Source organism: Sylvia atricapilla, chromosome 2 (assembly GCF_009819655.1).
Source record: "Sylvia atricapilla isolate bSylAtr1 chromosome 2, bSylAtr1.pri, whole genome shotgun sequence".
Classification (NCBI taxonomy): Eukaryota; Metazoa; Chordata; class Aves; order Passeriformes; family Sylviidae; genus Sylvia; species Sylvia atricapilla.
This window is the reverse complement of record NC_089141.1, coordinates 62,000,779-62,014,269: the sequence shown is the minus strand read 5'-3', so window position 1 is coordinate 62,014,269 and position 13,491 is coordinate 62,000,779. Positions and strand designations below refer to the sequence as shown.

At 42.1% G+C, this 13,491-nt stretch overlaps 1 protein-coding gene across 4 annotated transcripts in view; it reads left to right on the top strand.

Annotated features, from left to right (window-relative positions):
* The first annotated feature begins 2,820 nt into the window (after positions 1-2,820).
* The window catches only part of PCDH9 (protocadherin 9), a 676,877-nt gene continuing 666,206 nt past the window's right edge, over positions 2,821-13,491 (top strand). For 3 of the 4 annotated variants that reach the window (XM_066313369.1, XM_066313371.1, XM_066313372.1), the window contains exons 1-2: positions 2,821-3,419; positions 4,694-7,863. In XM_066313369.1, coding sequence (XP_066169466.1) covers positions 4,828-7,863 — 3,036 coding nt within the window. In that variant the 5' untranslated portion in view covers positions 2,821-3,419; positions 4,694-4,827. Of the gene's footprint in view, positions 3,420-3,733; positions 4,126-4,693; positions 7,864-13,491 lie in introns of those variants that run through there. The other variant, XM_066313370.1, reaches the window with a different exon arrangement.

The following is a 13,491-nucleotide window of genomic DNA, read 5'->3' as shown; positions in this document are numbered from 1 at the left end:
CCACGGCTGCATTTGAGGGGCACGTGACATCGAATACTGCAGTTTTCTCAAATATAAGAGCAATGGAATAAACATATACCAGAGGATAAACATGGCTACTCAAGTGAGCACAGGACACATTTCAGAGCAGTTCCTCACATTGCAGGGGTGGCATTAATGCTGCACTGGGTGATTCCAAATCCTGCTCAGGAATTCAGCCCTTTCTGTTCTTTTTCTACCATTATTAGAAGCAGTTGCGACAGTTCTAACCCCTTTGGTACTCTGGGCCTCAATTTTACAATCTGGTGTGCAAATACAACGGTTTGAAGACGTGCCTCTTCCATGAGGTTAATAATGTATGATTAGTTAAAGAACTACAGCATTTTAAAGCAAGCACATAAACATTAACATGACAGATCTACATGTAAACATTGTTGGCTTTCTAAAATTACTTCTGAAAACAACAAAAATGTGCTATTATTGTGACTTGTGATTGCATTGGGTTTAAGTCCAACAGACACTAGTTCACTGAGTTTTTTCTCTTCCTAACTTTTCATGAGTCTAACTCTGTGTACATGAGAAGAGCTCATTTATGAGCATGTGCTAATCGGTTTTGACTACAAGTTTAAGTCATCCCTGAGCAAACAGAAAACTATTCAGCTTAGCAATAAAGTTAAATAATTATTACCAGGCTATGTGATGTGACTACAATGTGACATTGAAATGACTATGGTGTGATTAGAATAAGAATGTTATGTGCCTGTGATGTTACTAGAATGAGGCTATAAAACGTCTGTGATGCCATACTGCTGTGATATGACTAGTGTCAGGAAAAATGCGTGCATTATTAATGCATACATAAACATGCCGTATTTCAGAAGCAGACTGCATTACACAGAATGCTAGCAGTTCTAATTATCTCCTTTATTAATGCCTGTTCTGCTTTGTATTTTAAAAGACAAAAGAACTGCATACTTAATTCATTCATAGAATTCTTTTTCTAAGTGGTTTGGCAGTAAGGTTGCTCCTTCATGTCACTTACTTGACTTTCAATGCTGGGGCTCTAGCCATCCTTCTTGGATTACATAATAAACATTTTTCTTAAACTATTATTAGATCCAGTTCCGTTTTCTAACATTACTTGATGTCATCAAAGAGGGGATCCATTTTTTTCTGTGTGTATCGGTAACAAGAGTATTTTGGACACAACTACAAAGCACAGCAAAACCGAGAGTGTTTAATCTTTACACATCATGGGATTACAGGAGTGCAAGGCTCACATACAGTGTCTGCATCCATATGACTTGCAAGGATATGTACATTTATCAGTATGTAGCACACAATTCCATGCCATGCAAATTACTGACCTCTGAGAGGTACAAGCAGCTTCCACCATTTGTTAATAGTGCATCCTATGTGCAGACACATAAGGGAGTCGAAGCCTGCATCTGAAAATATAAAATCTCCAATGCAGAACTCCGATTTTTAGCTCACCAACGCTATCCACTGAAAATGTACAAATGAGATAGTACCATATACAGAAGTCAAATGCTGATGTTATTTTTTCTGCTATGCTTATATACCTGAAAGGCTGAACCAGAAGCAGCAGTTGGTGTGGACACGTAGCTGGGCATACTAAATTGGATAGGTTCTATCACACAGCTTGTAAGTTCAAGCTGAGAAAAACTAGCAATAAAAGCACAGTCAAATGAAGGTTCATTCATGCTTCAGAAAACGTTGAAAAAGGCACTACATATAATGCACTATAGATAATGCACTATAATCATCTTCTTGTCACACTTTTGAGGTCACTCATATCATAATACATTGGCATTTTATTACAGTGTCTTCCAGGCATGAGATGCTTCTTTGTGGCTAGCTGGATAATTTACCTGTGTCATTTATGGGGAAGGCGAAACGATCACTTTTATTATTTATCAAACCACAGAGAGGAGGAAGCTTTTCCAGTTCAATGTTTAAGCAGACAAAACCCAAACCAGCAGAGTAGCTCTCTCCCTCCCTTGGCGAGTGTCTCGGCTGACCCTTCGGGAAAGGGAAGGAGAAAGGTGTGCAGGCGTAAATGGGAGCCGAGACAGGGCTGGAGTCAGAGCAGCCTGAATTATAGATGAAAGGGCATGTATTAAATATAAGGCCGAACCGGGCGAAGGCGGGCCGGGGCAGGCGTTTGCCTCCGAAGCTGCGCGGCGCCGGGCGGCCGCCCCACGGCCACCGCTCCGGGCCTGCCCCGCTCCACGGGCGGTCGCGCTGCCCCGCGCGAGGGACACCGAGCCCCGCACTGAGGCCGCCCCGGAGCCCCCAGCCCCCGAAACCTCAAACCGCACCACCTACCCAAACGCACACCAACCCCTGATTCCAAACTACCCTTCAGCTACGCGCAAACCCGACGCCGCTTCCCGCCCCCTCCGCGCCCCCCGGGGCGCTGCGCCCCCGACCGCGGAGCGCCCGCCCGCCCTCCGGCTGGCCGCGCCGCGCCCGCGTGTCTCCGGCCGCACTCCTCCCGCGGAACGCCCTCCCCTCCTCTCCCCTCCCCTCTCCTCTCCTGCCGCCGCGTCCCCGCGTCCCCTCGCCCCGCCGGTCCCCTCCGCGCGGCGCGCAGCCCCCTCCCGCCGGCCGGGCCGGGGAGCGACGTGCCCGGCGGCCAATGCCGCGGCCGCGCTCCGCCATCCGCCGCCCCCGCCGGCGCGGGCCAATGCGGTGCGGCGGGAGGGGTGGCCTCGCTCCGCTCCCACCCTCCCTCTGGGCTTATTGAGAGTTATATCAAGAATTTCAGTTCAGAGAGAGAGAGGGAGAAGGAGAGAGCGTTTGTGAGGGAGGGAGGTTGGGAAGGAGAGAGGGAGGGAGGGAGGAGGGAGAGCGCCGCCGCTTCCTCCCGTCACTAAAGCAATAACCTATTAGGATTTTTTAGTATTATTATTTTTTTCTTTTTTTTTTTTTTTTTTTTTCTTTTTTTTTTTTTTTCTTTTTTGGCAACTGTCACCCCAGAGCTAAAGAGGGAGAAGCACCACCAGACCAACTCTTGCCATTTGCAGTCAGAAGTTGCAGACTTCAGGTAGCTGCCTCTGCTCTGCCGAGAGGGGGACGGGAATGGTGTGCAGTGCAGAGTGGAAAATACCCCCGCTCTAAGAAGTGCACCGGATTTTTCTCTTGCTGTTTGTTTGGGTTGTTGCGTGCACGTTAGGCACCCAAAGGATCGCCGCTTCATAGGAATGAAACGTGGAGAGGATGACTAACGACAGAACTGTGAATTTGTTCCCTGGAGTTGCTAATTTGCCACCCCGAAGCAACACATATCTCGAGGAGGAAGCTCTTGGCTGCTGCTGATTTCTCCAAAACTGGTGGTTTACCAGATGCATTGTGCTGTATCTGCTGGAACAGATCATTGCTTAGCTGCAGCAGATCGTCAAAGGTAGACAACTAACGTAAGTGCAAAGTTACCCTTACATTGGGATGTATTTCCTTAAAAAAAAAAAAAAAAAAAAAAAAAAAAAAAAAAAAAAAAGCGAACACGCAGTATATCAGTATATTTATTTAGGGAAAGAATCGGTGTTTGGGATTCAGTTGATGTTGGTGGGAAAGGGGCTCACCTACTCGCTGTCTCTGCATCCCTACCTGCATTACTCTGCTGGAAGTAATCACAGGCATCAGTTACCGTGCAGCTTAATGCAGATAAGATTAGTGCTTAGGGCTGCCTAGTTCCGTCAAACTGTAGGTGCTGGCAGCCTTGCACCCCGATAATGCGCGGTTAGCAGTGCATGCAAACAGAAGTCTGTCAGTTGCTTTGCTTTTTTTTTATTTTTCTTTTTTTTTTCTTTTTTTTTTTTTTTCTTTCTTCCACCTGCATTATTAGTCTGCAGTATTTATATGTGGCAGCTGCTAATATCATCCTGAAGGGAGATCAGTGTCAATGGGGAAAGGCTGCACCTTTTTTCCTTCTCCTGTCATCAGAAAATGTATATTCCCCCCCCCCCATCTGTAAACATGCTTCCTGCTTCTAAGTTACATTTGGAATTTGTAGCCTCCTGATTTAGACTGTGTTTAAAAACAAATAAAGTTTTAGGTTATTAAACAGAAGGAGAAGTATCCAACATCTGGAGAAGAGACATTGAGCTGAGAGTGTAAGAAACTGTAAGTCCTGTTATTGTCTCATCAGTTAACAGGGATGTGAAGTAGCCAGTGACGACTGCTGCAGCAGCAGCATGTCCGGGTGGTTATTTCCCAGTACGATAGCTATAGAGGGGCATGCAAGGCACAGTGAGCAGAGAAAAATCTGGTTAACAAGAGCTAAAAAATACGTATGGAAGCAAACAGCAAATTACATTTGGCAGCTGACATAGCAGTTAGAACCCAGAAGTAGTCCAGGAAGGATTTTTACTTCTACCAAATGACTGGGTGGAGGAGGGTAGAGGGGGAATGCACGTTACGGATTACACGGTGTACCAAGAAATTATTCAGAAAGTACGTGTTGAAATAGTAGCTACCCTTAATCCTGCAAGTAGTGATTTTCATTCGTGCTCTGAGCAAACGCAGCTGATGGGATATTGGTGCATTTGTCCGGAGGGCTTGCTTGTAAAAGGGAGCAGTAGGAAAATGTACTGCTGGAAGCATGCATTGCAAAAACAAGTAGTAGCTGGAGATTGTGGAATTATCATGCCTAAAAAAACAATAATGCTGTTCTGTGTGGTTGTGTTGACAGTGATGTCTCCAAATAAGAAATGAGATGTAATGCATCCTGCAGTCCATGCATGCCTCCTCTTGCAAATCGCACATCATTCCTCCCTGGAAACCTTTAAGTCCTAAAATCCGTGAAAAGAGAATAAAAACATTATCATGGACCTGAGGGATTTTTACCTGTTGGCCGCTTTGATTGCCTGTTTAAGACTGGATTCTGCTATAGCTCAAGAACTTATTTACACTATTAGAGAGGAGCTGCCTGAAAACGTGCCCATAGGGAACATACCAAAGGACCTGAACATTTCTCATATCAATGCTGCCACAGGGACCAGTGCCAGCCTTGTCTACAGACTGGTGTCTAAAGCAGGGGATGCACCTCTGGTCAAAGTGTCCAGTAACACGGGGGAAATCTTTACAACATCTAACAGAATAGACAGAGAAAAACTATGTGCTGGAGCTTCCTATGCAGAAGAAAATGAGTGTTTCTTTGAACTTGAAGTGGTCATTCTCCCCAATGACTTTTTTAGGCTGATCAAAATAAAAATCATTGTAAAGGATACTAATGACAATGCACCTATGTTTCCATCCCCTGTCATCAATATCTCCATCCCAGAAAACACTCTGATCAACAGTCGCTTTCCAATCCCATCAGCAACAGATCCTGACACAGGTTTCAATGGTGTGCAGCACTATGAGTTGTTAAACGGGCAGAGTGTCTTTGGACTGGATATTGTAGAAACTCCAGAAGGGGAGAAATGGCCTCAGCTGATTGTGCAGCAGAACTTGGACAGAGAGCAGAAGGACACCTACGTGATGAAAATCAAAGTGGAGGATGGAGGTACCCCCCAGAAATCCAGCACAGCTATCCTGCAAGTCACAGTAAGTGATGTCAATGATAACAGGCCAGTCTTTAAAGAGAGTCAAATAGAGGTCCATATACCAGAGAATGCCCCTGTAGGCACCTCTGTAATTCAGCTTCATGCTACAGATGCTGATATAGGAAGCAATGCAGAAATCAGATATATTTTTGGTGCCCAAGTCGCCCCTGCAACCAAAAGATTTTTTGCTTTAAACAACACCACAGGGCTGATTACAGTTCAGAGGTCCTTAGATCGAGAAGAGACTGCTATTCACAAAGTGACAGTGCTGGCTAGTGATGGTAGCTCTACACCAGCGCGGGCAACTGTCACCATCAATGTCACTGATGTAAACGATAACCCTCCTAACATAGACCTCAGGTACATAATAAGTCCCATCAATGGCACAGTGTACTTATCTGAGAAAGATCCTATCAATACAAAGATTGCCCTAATTACAGTTTCAGATAAGGACACTGATGTGAATGGCAAAGTGATCTGTTTCATTGAGAGAGAGGTCCCCTTCCACTTGAAAGCAGTTTATGACAACCAGTATTTGTTAGAGACCTCTTCCTTGTTGGACTATGAGGGCACCAAAGAATTCAGCTTTAAAATTGTGGCTTCTGATTCTGGCAAGCCCAGTTTGAACCAGACTGCCCTGGTAAGAGTTAAGTTGGAGGATGAGAATGACAACCCTCCGATTTTCAGCCAGCCTGTAATTGAGCTGTCAGTTTCTGAAAACAACCGGCGTGGTCTATACTTAACAACTATTAGTGCCACAGATGAAGACAGTGGGAAAAATGCAGACATTGTTTATCAGCTTGGTCCTAATGCCTCCTTTTTCGATCTGGATCGAAAGACAGGAGTTTTGACAGCCTCCAGAGTTTTTGACAGAGAAGAGCAGGAACGTTTCATTTTCACTGTTACAGCCCGAGACAATGGCACCCCTCCTTTGCAGAGTCAAGCGGCTGTAATTGTTACTGTGTTGGACGAAAATGACAACAGTCCCAAATTTACTCATAATCATTTCCAGTTTTTCGTATCAGAGAACTTACCAAAGTATAGCACGGTGGGGGTGATCACAGTGACTGATGCGGATGCCGGGGAAAATAAAGCAGTGACCCTTTCTATCCTGAATGACAATGAAAACTTTGTGCTGGATCCATACTCTGGAGTTATAAAGTCCAACGTTTCTTTTGATCGGGAACAGCAGAGCTCTTACACCTTTGATGTTAAGGCAGTGGATGGAGGGCAACCTCCTCGCTCTTCTACAGCGAAAGTAACAATAAACGTGATGGATGTTAATGATAACAGTCCTGTTGTCATCTACCCACCTTCTAATACTTCTTTTAAGCTAGTGCCACTCTCAGCAATTCCAGGATCGGTGGTAGCCGAAGTCTTTGCTGTGGATATAGACACTGGCATGAACGCTGAGCTGAAGTACACAATTGTAAGCGGTAATAGCAAGGGTTTGTTTCGGATTGATCCAGTGACGGGGAATATCACTCTGGAAGAAAAACCAACTCCTAACGACGTGGGGCTGCATCGCTTAGTTGTCAACATAAGTGATTTGGGTTATCCCAAATCCCTACATACTCTTGTGCTTGTATTTTTATATGTTAATGATACTGCTGGAAATGCCTCTTATATTTATGACTTGATACGCAGGACTATGGAAACACCTTTGGATCGGAACATAGGGGACAGTAGCCAACCCTACCAAAACGAGGACTATCTCACAATCATGATTGCTATTGTGGCGGGTGCCATGGTTGTCATAGTGGTGATATTTGTCACAGTTCTTGTTCGCTGTCGACACGCCTCCAGATTCAAAGCTGCCCAGAGGAGCAAGCAAGGTGCTGAGTGGATGTCTCCCAATCAGGAAAACAAGCAAAACAAGAAAAAGAAAAGGAAGAAAAGGAAATCTCCAAAGAGCTCCCTTTTGAACTTTGTGACCATTGAGGAGTCCAAACCTGATGATGCAGTTCATGAACCTATCAACGGGACAATAAGCCTTCCAGCAGAGCTGGAGGAGCAAAGTATAGGAAGATTTGATTGGGGCACAGCGCCACCATCAACCTTTAAGCCTAACAGTCCTGATCTTGCCAAGCATTACAAATCTGCCTCTCCTCAGTCTGCTTTTCATCTCAAACCTGACACTCCAGTTTCAGTGAAAAAGCACCATGTGATTCAGGAACTCCCGTTGGACAACACCTTTGTTGGTGGTTGTGACACCCTTTCCAAACGCTCTTCCACTAGTTCAGATCACTTCAGTGCCTCAGAGTGCAGTTCCCAAGGAGGCTTCAAGACAAAGGGCCCCTTACACACCAGACAGGTAAACGAGCACTTTTACTGGTCTATAAGTACTGCATACAAGTGCCCGATCAACCAGTATTAAAAGTGCCACTGTGTTGTGGGTTGTTTTTTTGTTGTTGTTGTTTGTTTCATTCTATTTTAATTTAGTTAACATTATGGGGGGAACAAAAAAACAAACAAACAAACAAAAAAAAACCAAAAAAAAAAAATACCCCAAAAAAACCGAACACCAAAAACAAGAACAAACAAGCTAAAAATTTACCTCTTTATCATTTACCAGGGGCTTAACCATGCATTTGCAAAATGCCTCTGATACTTTGCGTTTTGTAGAATTTTCATTGTTAGAGGACTATTATGACTCTGTGCATGTGCACTTATATGTGCATAAACAAAACTGAAAAAGACTTTTTTTTTTCTCCCCGGTATTTAACTGTCCAATTGTAAAACTTACTGAAGATCTGTTTCCATATGTGCTAAATTTCAGTCAGAAATTTGACTGTTTCAAGGTTGAAGGGATATATACATTGTTTCAAATTTCAAAGTGAATTGGCCTGAGTTTCTTTTCCAGTTCAAGCTGATTTGGTACCTTGCTAAGTTAGTGTTATTAAAAGGGTTATTTTTGTTTTGTTTTTTTCCTAACAAAGACAGCCAAATTTCCAGGCTTCTTCATCACTGAAGCACGTGGTTTATTGGTAGGATATAACTAAGCCATACGTAAGTCTTCCTCTTGTTTGAGTTCAACATGATTTTGTTGTAATAGATGAAAGTTGGTATCGCATAGACAGTTTGCTGCATATTTAAAAAACAATGGCCAAAGCATACTTTTGAAAGGAATGCGTTCTCTGAATACATCTGAATTATGCAGGAAAAAGAGTCAGTCCATTGTAAATATTTTCTCATCTCAGTAATGCATAAGTGATCTGACATATCTCATTTTAAACTATAAGACACGCCATATGAAGAGGGATTAGGAGGCTGAGAGAGTCATATTTCAACCCAATCCAGCATTAGGTGGTGTTTTTTTTTTTTTTTTTTTTTCCTTAGGTCTAATAATTCCTTGCTAATAAAGATTTAAATGCGGCGCTGTCTTAATTCATTTTACGGGCGCTCGTCTGCGGGCGCCGCGGGAGCGCGCGCGCGCGCGGCCCGTAGGTGGCGCCAAGGCACCGCTCGGCGCGCGCTGGCCCCGCGCCAGCGCTGCGGAGGCTGAGGGGGCCGGGAACGGGCCGGGAACGACCGGGAACGGGCCGGGAGTGGGCCGGGAACGGGCCGGGAACGACCGGGAACGGGCCGGGAGCGGGCCGGGAACGGGCCGGGAACGGGCCGGGAGCGCGGGCGGAACGGGCCGGCCTCCCGGCCTGAGCACCCGCGCTAGTGACCGGCCCGTTCCGCGTCCCCGCCGGCCTCCGGCCCGCTGCTGCTCCGCCGCCGCATAGGCTCGGGCATGCTGCCGGTCCCATCCGTGTTCCTTGCGGGCGCAGCACCCTCCGAGTGGTGGTGGTTTGTCTGGATTTATCAGGGATATGGATCCTAGGGAGCCAAGCGAGACGTATTTAGGCTTGTCTTAGCAAAACGGTTTTGGCGGTGGGCAAGTTTAGGACAAAGTCATCCTCTTGCTGTTGTGTTCATCTGACATGAATGTGCCGTTCCCAGAAGTGTGTCTTGCCTTTGCGTGTCTGTAAGGTGTCACACAAAATGCTAAGAATAAAACAAGCGCTTTGGAGGCAGTTCTGCTAAAGTAACTGCTCTGACACGACTCCTCTTTACGAGACACTGAAAACACCACGGAAGAATCTCACAAACGCCTAATCTCTCTAAGGGACTTTATAGAGAGGTCTACTCCCCAAACCATCTCACAGCGCCATTCACACACTGCCAGTGTAACTTAAAAAAAAAAAAAAAAAAAAAAAAAAAAAAAAAAAAAAAAAAAAAAAAAAAAAAAAAAAAAAAAGTTTTTAAACCCCTTCACCCCTCCCCAAATTTATAGAAGAGCTTTGCATAGCTGTGCTTACTTTTCTGAAGTTTTCTCCTCAGTTTTAATTGCAAAATGTAACTCCCCCAGCCCAACTACACATTCCTTTTCTGTTCTGAGATTATTTTAGTTTAGACATTAATTAGGTTTCCAAACTCTGTCAGAAAACTCAGACTTAACTCCCCATAGTATCTCGAGGCAGCTGGGACACCCAGATTTTTTTTTTACCTGACAGAATGTGTAGGCTTTGCATGGCGAAATTGAACATGAGGGGGGAAAAAAACCCTCCCACACCCATACCAAAACAACTGGCAGTATCTTCTGAGTTACCTGTGTTCATTACATTAAATATGCTGGTCTTCATTTAATAATATCTGTGATTATAACTGTATATGGACCTGATTCAAAATTCACTGAGGTCTTAGTGTATCCTTTTAGAAGTCAGGAGATACTTATGATTTGGATTGCTCCCTGAAAAAGCTGTATTATTACATTTAAATGAAAATGCAGCTCTTTCTTAGGTAGACAGTTATCTAATCTGAGTCTGTATATTTTTATTCTGTGGGGAGCGATCTAGTGTCTTTTTGTTGTTTTGTTTTCTCCCAATAGTGAGTGTTACAGGACATAACCGTTTTATGCTTCCTTGTCAATTTTGACTGGATGGTTTTAGTATAACCATCAATAGTAATAATCATCAACAATCTTCCTATTCTTCTGTCTGTAATTCCTAAAATTAAGATGCATCTTAGCTAATATTCATTGGCACAGAAGTGAAATACACCACCATAGGTCTTTCTTTTTAAAAAATGTGGTAATGTGTTGCCTTTAAGCAAAGTATTCATATTTAAAGATCTTACTGAACAGTAGTGTGTGCTAATGCCACAGCATCTGAAAAAAAATTTTTACAAATTCCTTTAGGAAGAGATACTTAGTTCTGTGCCACTGTATGGTTTTCTTCAGGTTTAACAGAACTAATTTCTTTGTGTCTAGTGTTTAGTTAGGTAACATATATATATATATATATAAAATCAGTGGCTTGGTGTGTTTCGTAGAGAACATGGGAAATGTTGTAGATAATGTTCAGGTAGGGAAAGATGAAATATAGGATAAATATATGTCTAAGATATACTAGCATCCTCCACCTTTACTTACAGTTTCTTTTAGTTCAAGGTAAACACACACACACAATGTGGCTTGCAGATACATTAGTATTAGCAAAGAGCTGAGGCCTAAGTCAGCACTTGGATTTCATTCAAGCAAAATCTTGATACTTTTGATGGGCACGTGGCCCTAGAAATCTATTAGAACTAGGTCTTAAATCAAAAAGCTTTTAGAATTTAAAATATATTGTTCAGTAAAAATTTTCTTAAGTTTTTTAGGGGGGAGTTGTGGGGTTTTTTTGGGTTTTATGTAGGGGGACAATTTCTGTGCAATCATCAATACATTTAGTGGAAGTTCTGTGGTCTTTACATGTGACTTTGAATTGTACAGACTGATGTTTCACAAGTACCCGGTATTTAAACCAAAGCTTCCTTCAAGTGCCTATCTTGCAGTAAACCTGGTGGATGCTCTGAAAAGAGCATTTTTGAATACTTGAACTTGGGATTGTTCTAAATGGTAATTCACATAATTAGGAGTATAGAAAGGATGTTGCACACCACCAGCTTATATAGCTAAGCTTCCAAAATCAGTGTTATGACTCATAAGGAATGCTGAAATCTATGCAGGCTTCTCAATCAGTGTTCTTTTCAGTATTTGATTGAACTTTAAAATGCGCTTCAAATTAGTAAGTCATTACACCAAACAGCTACATAGAAATACAGCAGAAGACGACATGTTATATTCTTCTATGTGAAAGACTTCTTTTGAAAAGCAAATAAACAGACAAAAACTCCTACTCAATGTCATTAGATTAACAATAGATTAAATAATAAAAGAAATTAAGGCAAATTTACTGTGGTTATCCCAATTTTAAATTATAACAACTTCATTTAATCAGATTTAAAGCACAGCAGTGACAAATAACACAGGTTTAAAAATATGTATCAGTATAGGTTATTGGCAAAACCTTCAGTCTTCTTTCCTAATCAAAATACATTTAGGCAGGTGCTTAACTTTCATTAAAGTGGTAAAACTGAAGTAGATCCTTATAGTCCAAGTGACTTGAGGTGTTGTCTTCAAGAAAAAGTCATAAGCACACTGTAAGCCCTTTTCTGAATCAAAATGAAAATTTAGAAATTTTGGAAATGTGCACAGTTTTAGAAGATTCAGGAAAATTGAATATATGTTAACACTGTCCTTGTATTTCTGTGCTCTAGTGGCAGAAATTAAGGATTTGGGGCTTGAATGACACATTAACTACATTCCATCCTAAAGTGTATTTTTAATCTTATACTCAATTACATGAGCTCTGAAGATTGCTTTATTCCTTTTTCAGCCAAGGGACTTCTTGCCTGATCAAGGAACAAGTAGCCAGGCTCCTGCTGATCAATGCACATCACTTAAGCTTTATGTGGCAAATTTAATCGATGTTATCTTATTCTGGAGTGTTTAAATTTGTAAGTTTGGAGTTTATGTAAGAGAAAAGAAAAGCTGAAAACATTAATGACTCTTAATTTGATATGCTGAGAGTGGCAATTTCAAGGTGCATAAGTTGATGGAAATCTGCATTGGAACAGCAGTGCAGAGCTTACGTCACCTGCAAATATTAAAATTCTGTAACCATAGCATTCCACAATTCTGTGTGCAGCATTATTTTTAGTGGCCTTGTTTCATCACTTAGTATAAATAAAAAATACATACATTCTTTTGTATGCTTAGTTTAGTTTATTTGTTAGCATGGATATAAGTTTTGGGTGAGGAGTAGTCATCTGGAAAAGTGTCTGCATGTAAAATTCAATTGCTTTCTAGTTCTGTATATTTGTATATCTATACTAAAATATTAGAAACGGTGATAATGTGCAGTGTATTTTTTCTATTGTTGTATAACTGAAAAATAGGTTAACAGATTTCACTGAACTGTCTAAAGAAATTCATCTTTGAGCTGCGACCAAGCATGGAAAATTTCAGCTGAAAAAAAAAAAAATTTTCAGAAAGTTAAGGGCATGTGAAAACTGGGAGTTATAATGGATATCTGAACATAACCCTAAGCTGTAATACCATTTTCAATAGTGACGGTAAACATGCTAGAGTAGAGTAGGGAACATTTTGTGTATACAGATCAGACAGTAAAAGCTTAGTAATTTTAATTTCTCTTTAAATGTTTCCTGTGCAAAAGATTTTTATCAGAATCACTGGAGTCTCTCTCATCTGTCCTGAATATCCAAAGCCAAAGTTTCACATATGCTAAGAAATTTGTGCCACACACGGGAGCAAGAACTGGATCTTGAGAGTTTTATGCTATTGCAATTTTGTGATAATGTTCTTTTGTATATAGGAACAAGGGAGAATCTTTTTAGTTTCCATTTCAGATTTTCACTTCCAAAGAATCTCTTCTCCTAGCACAGAAAAACCATATCAGCCACACTTTATTGACAGCAATTTTATTGTAGCTAGAGGCTTACAGTAAGCTGTTTATTGCTGTTCCCTAACGCAGTTGACAGCAATTGGGGAATTAATTTTCTTGCCCCTGATGTGCTTTCTTGGGTATAAACAACAGATGTTAAAGATATGAAA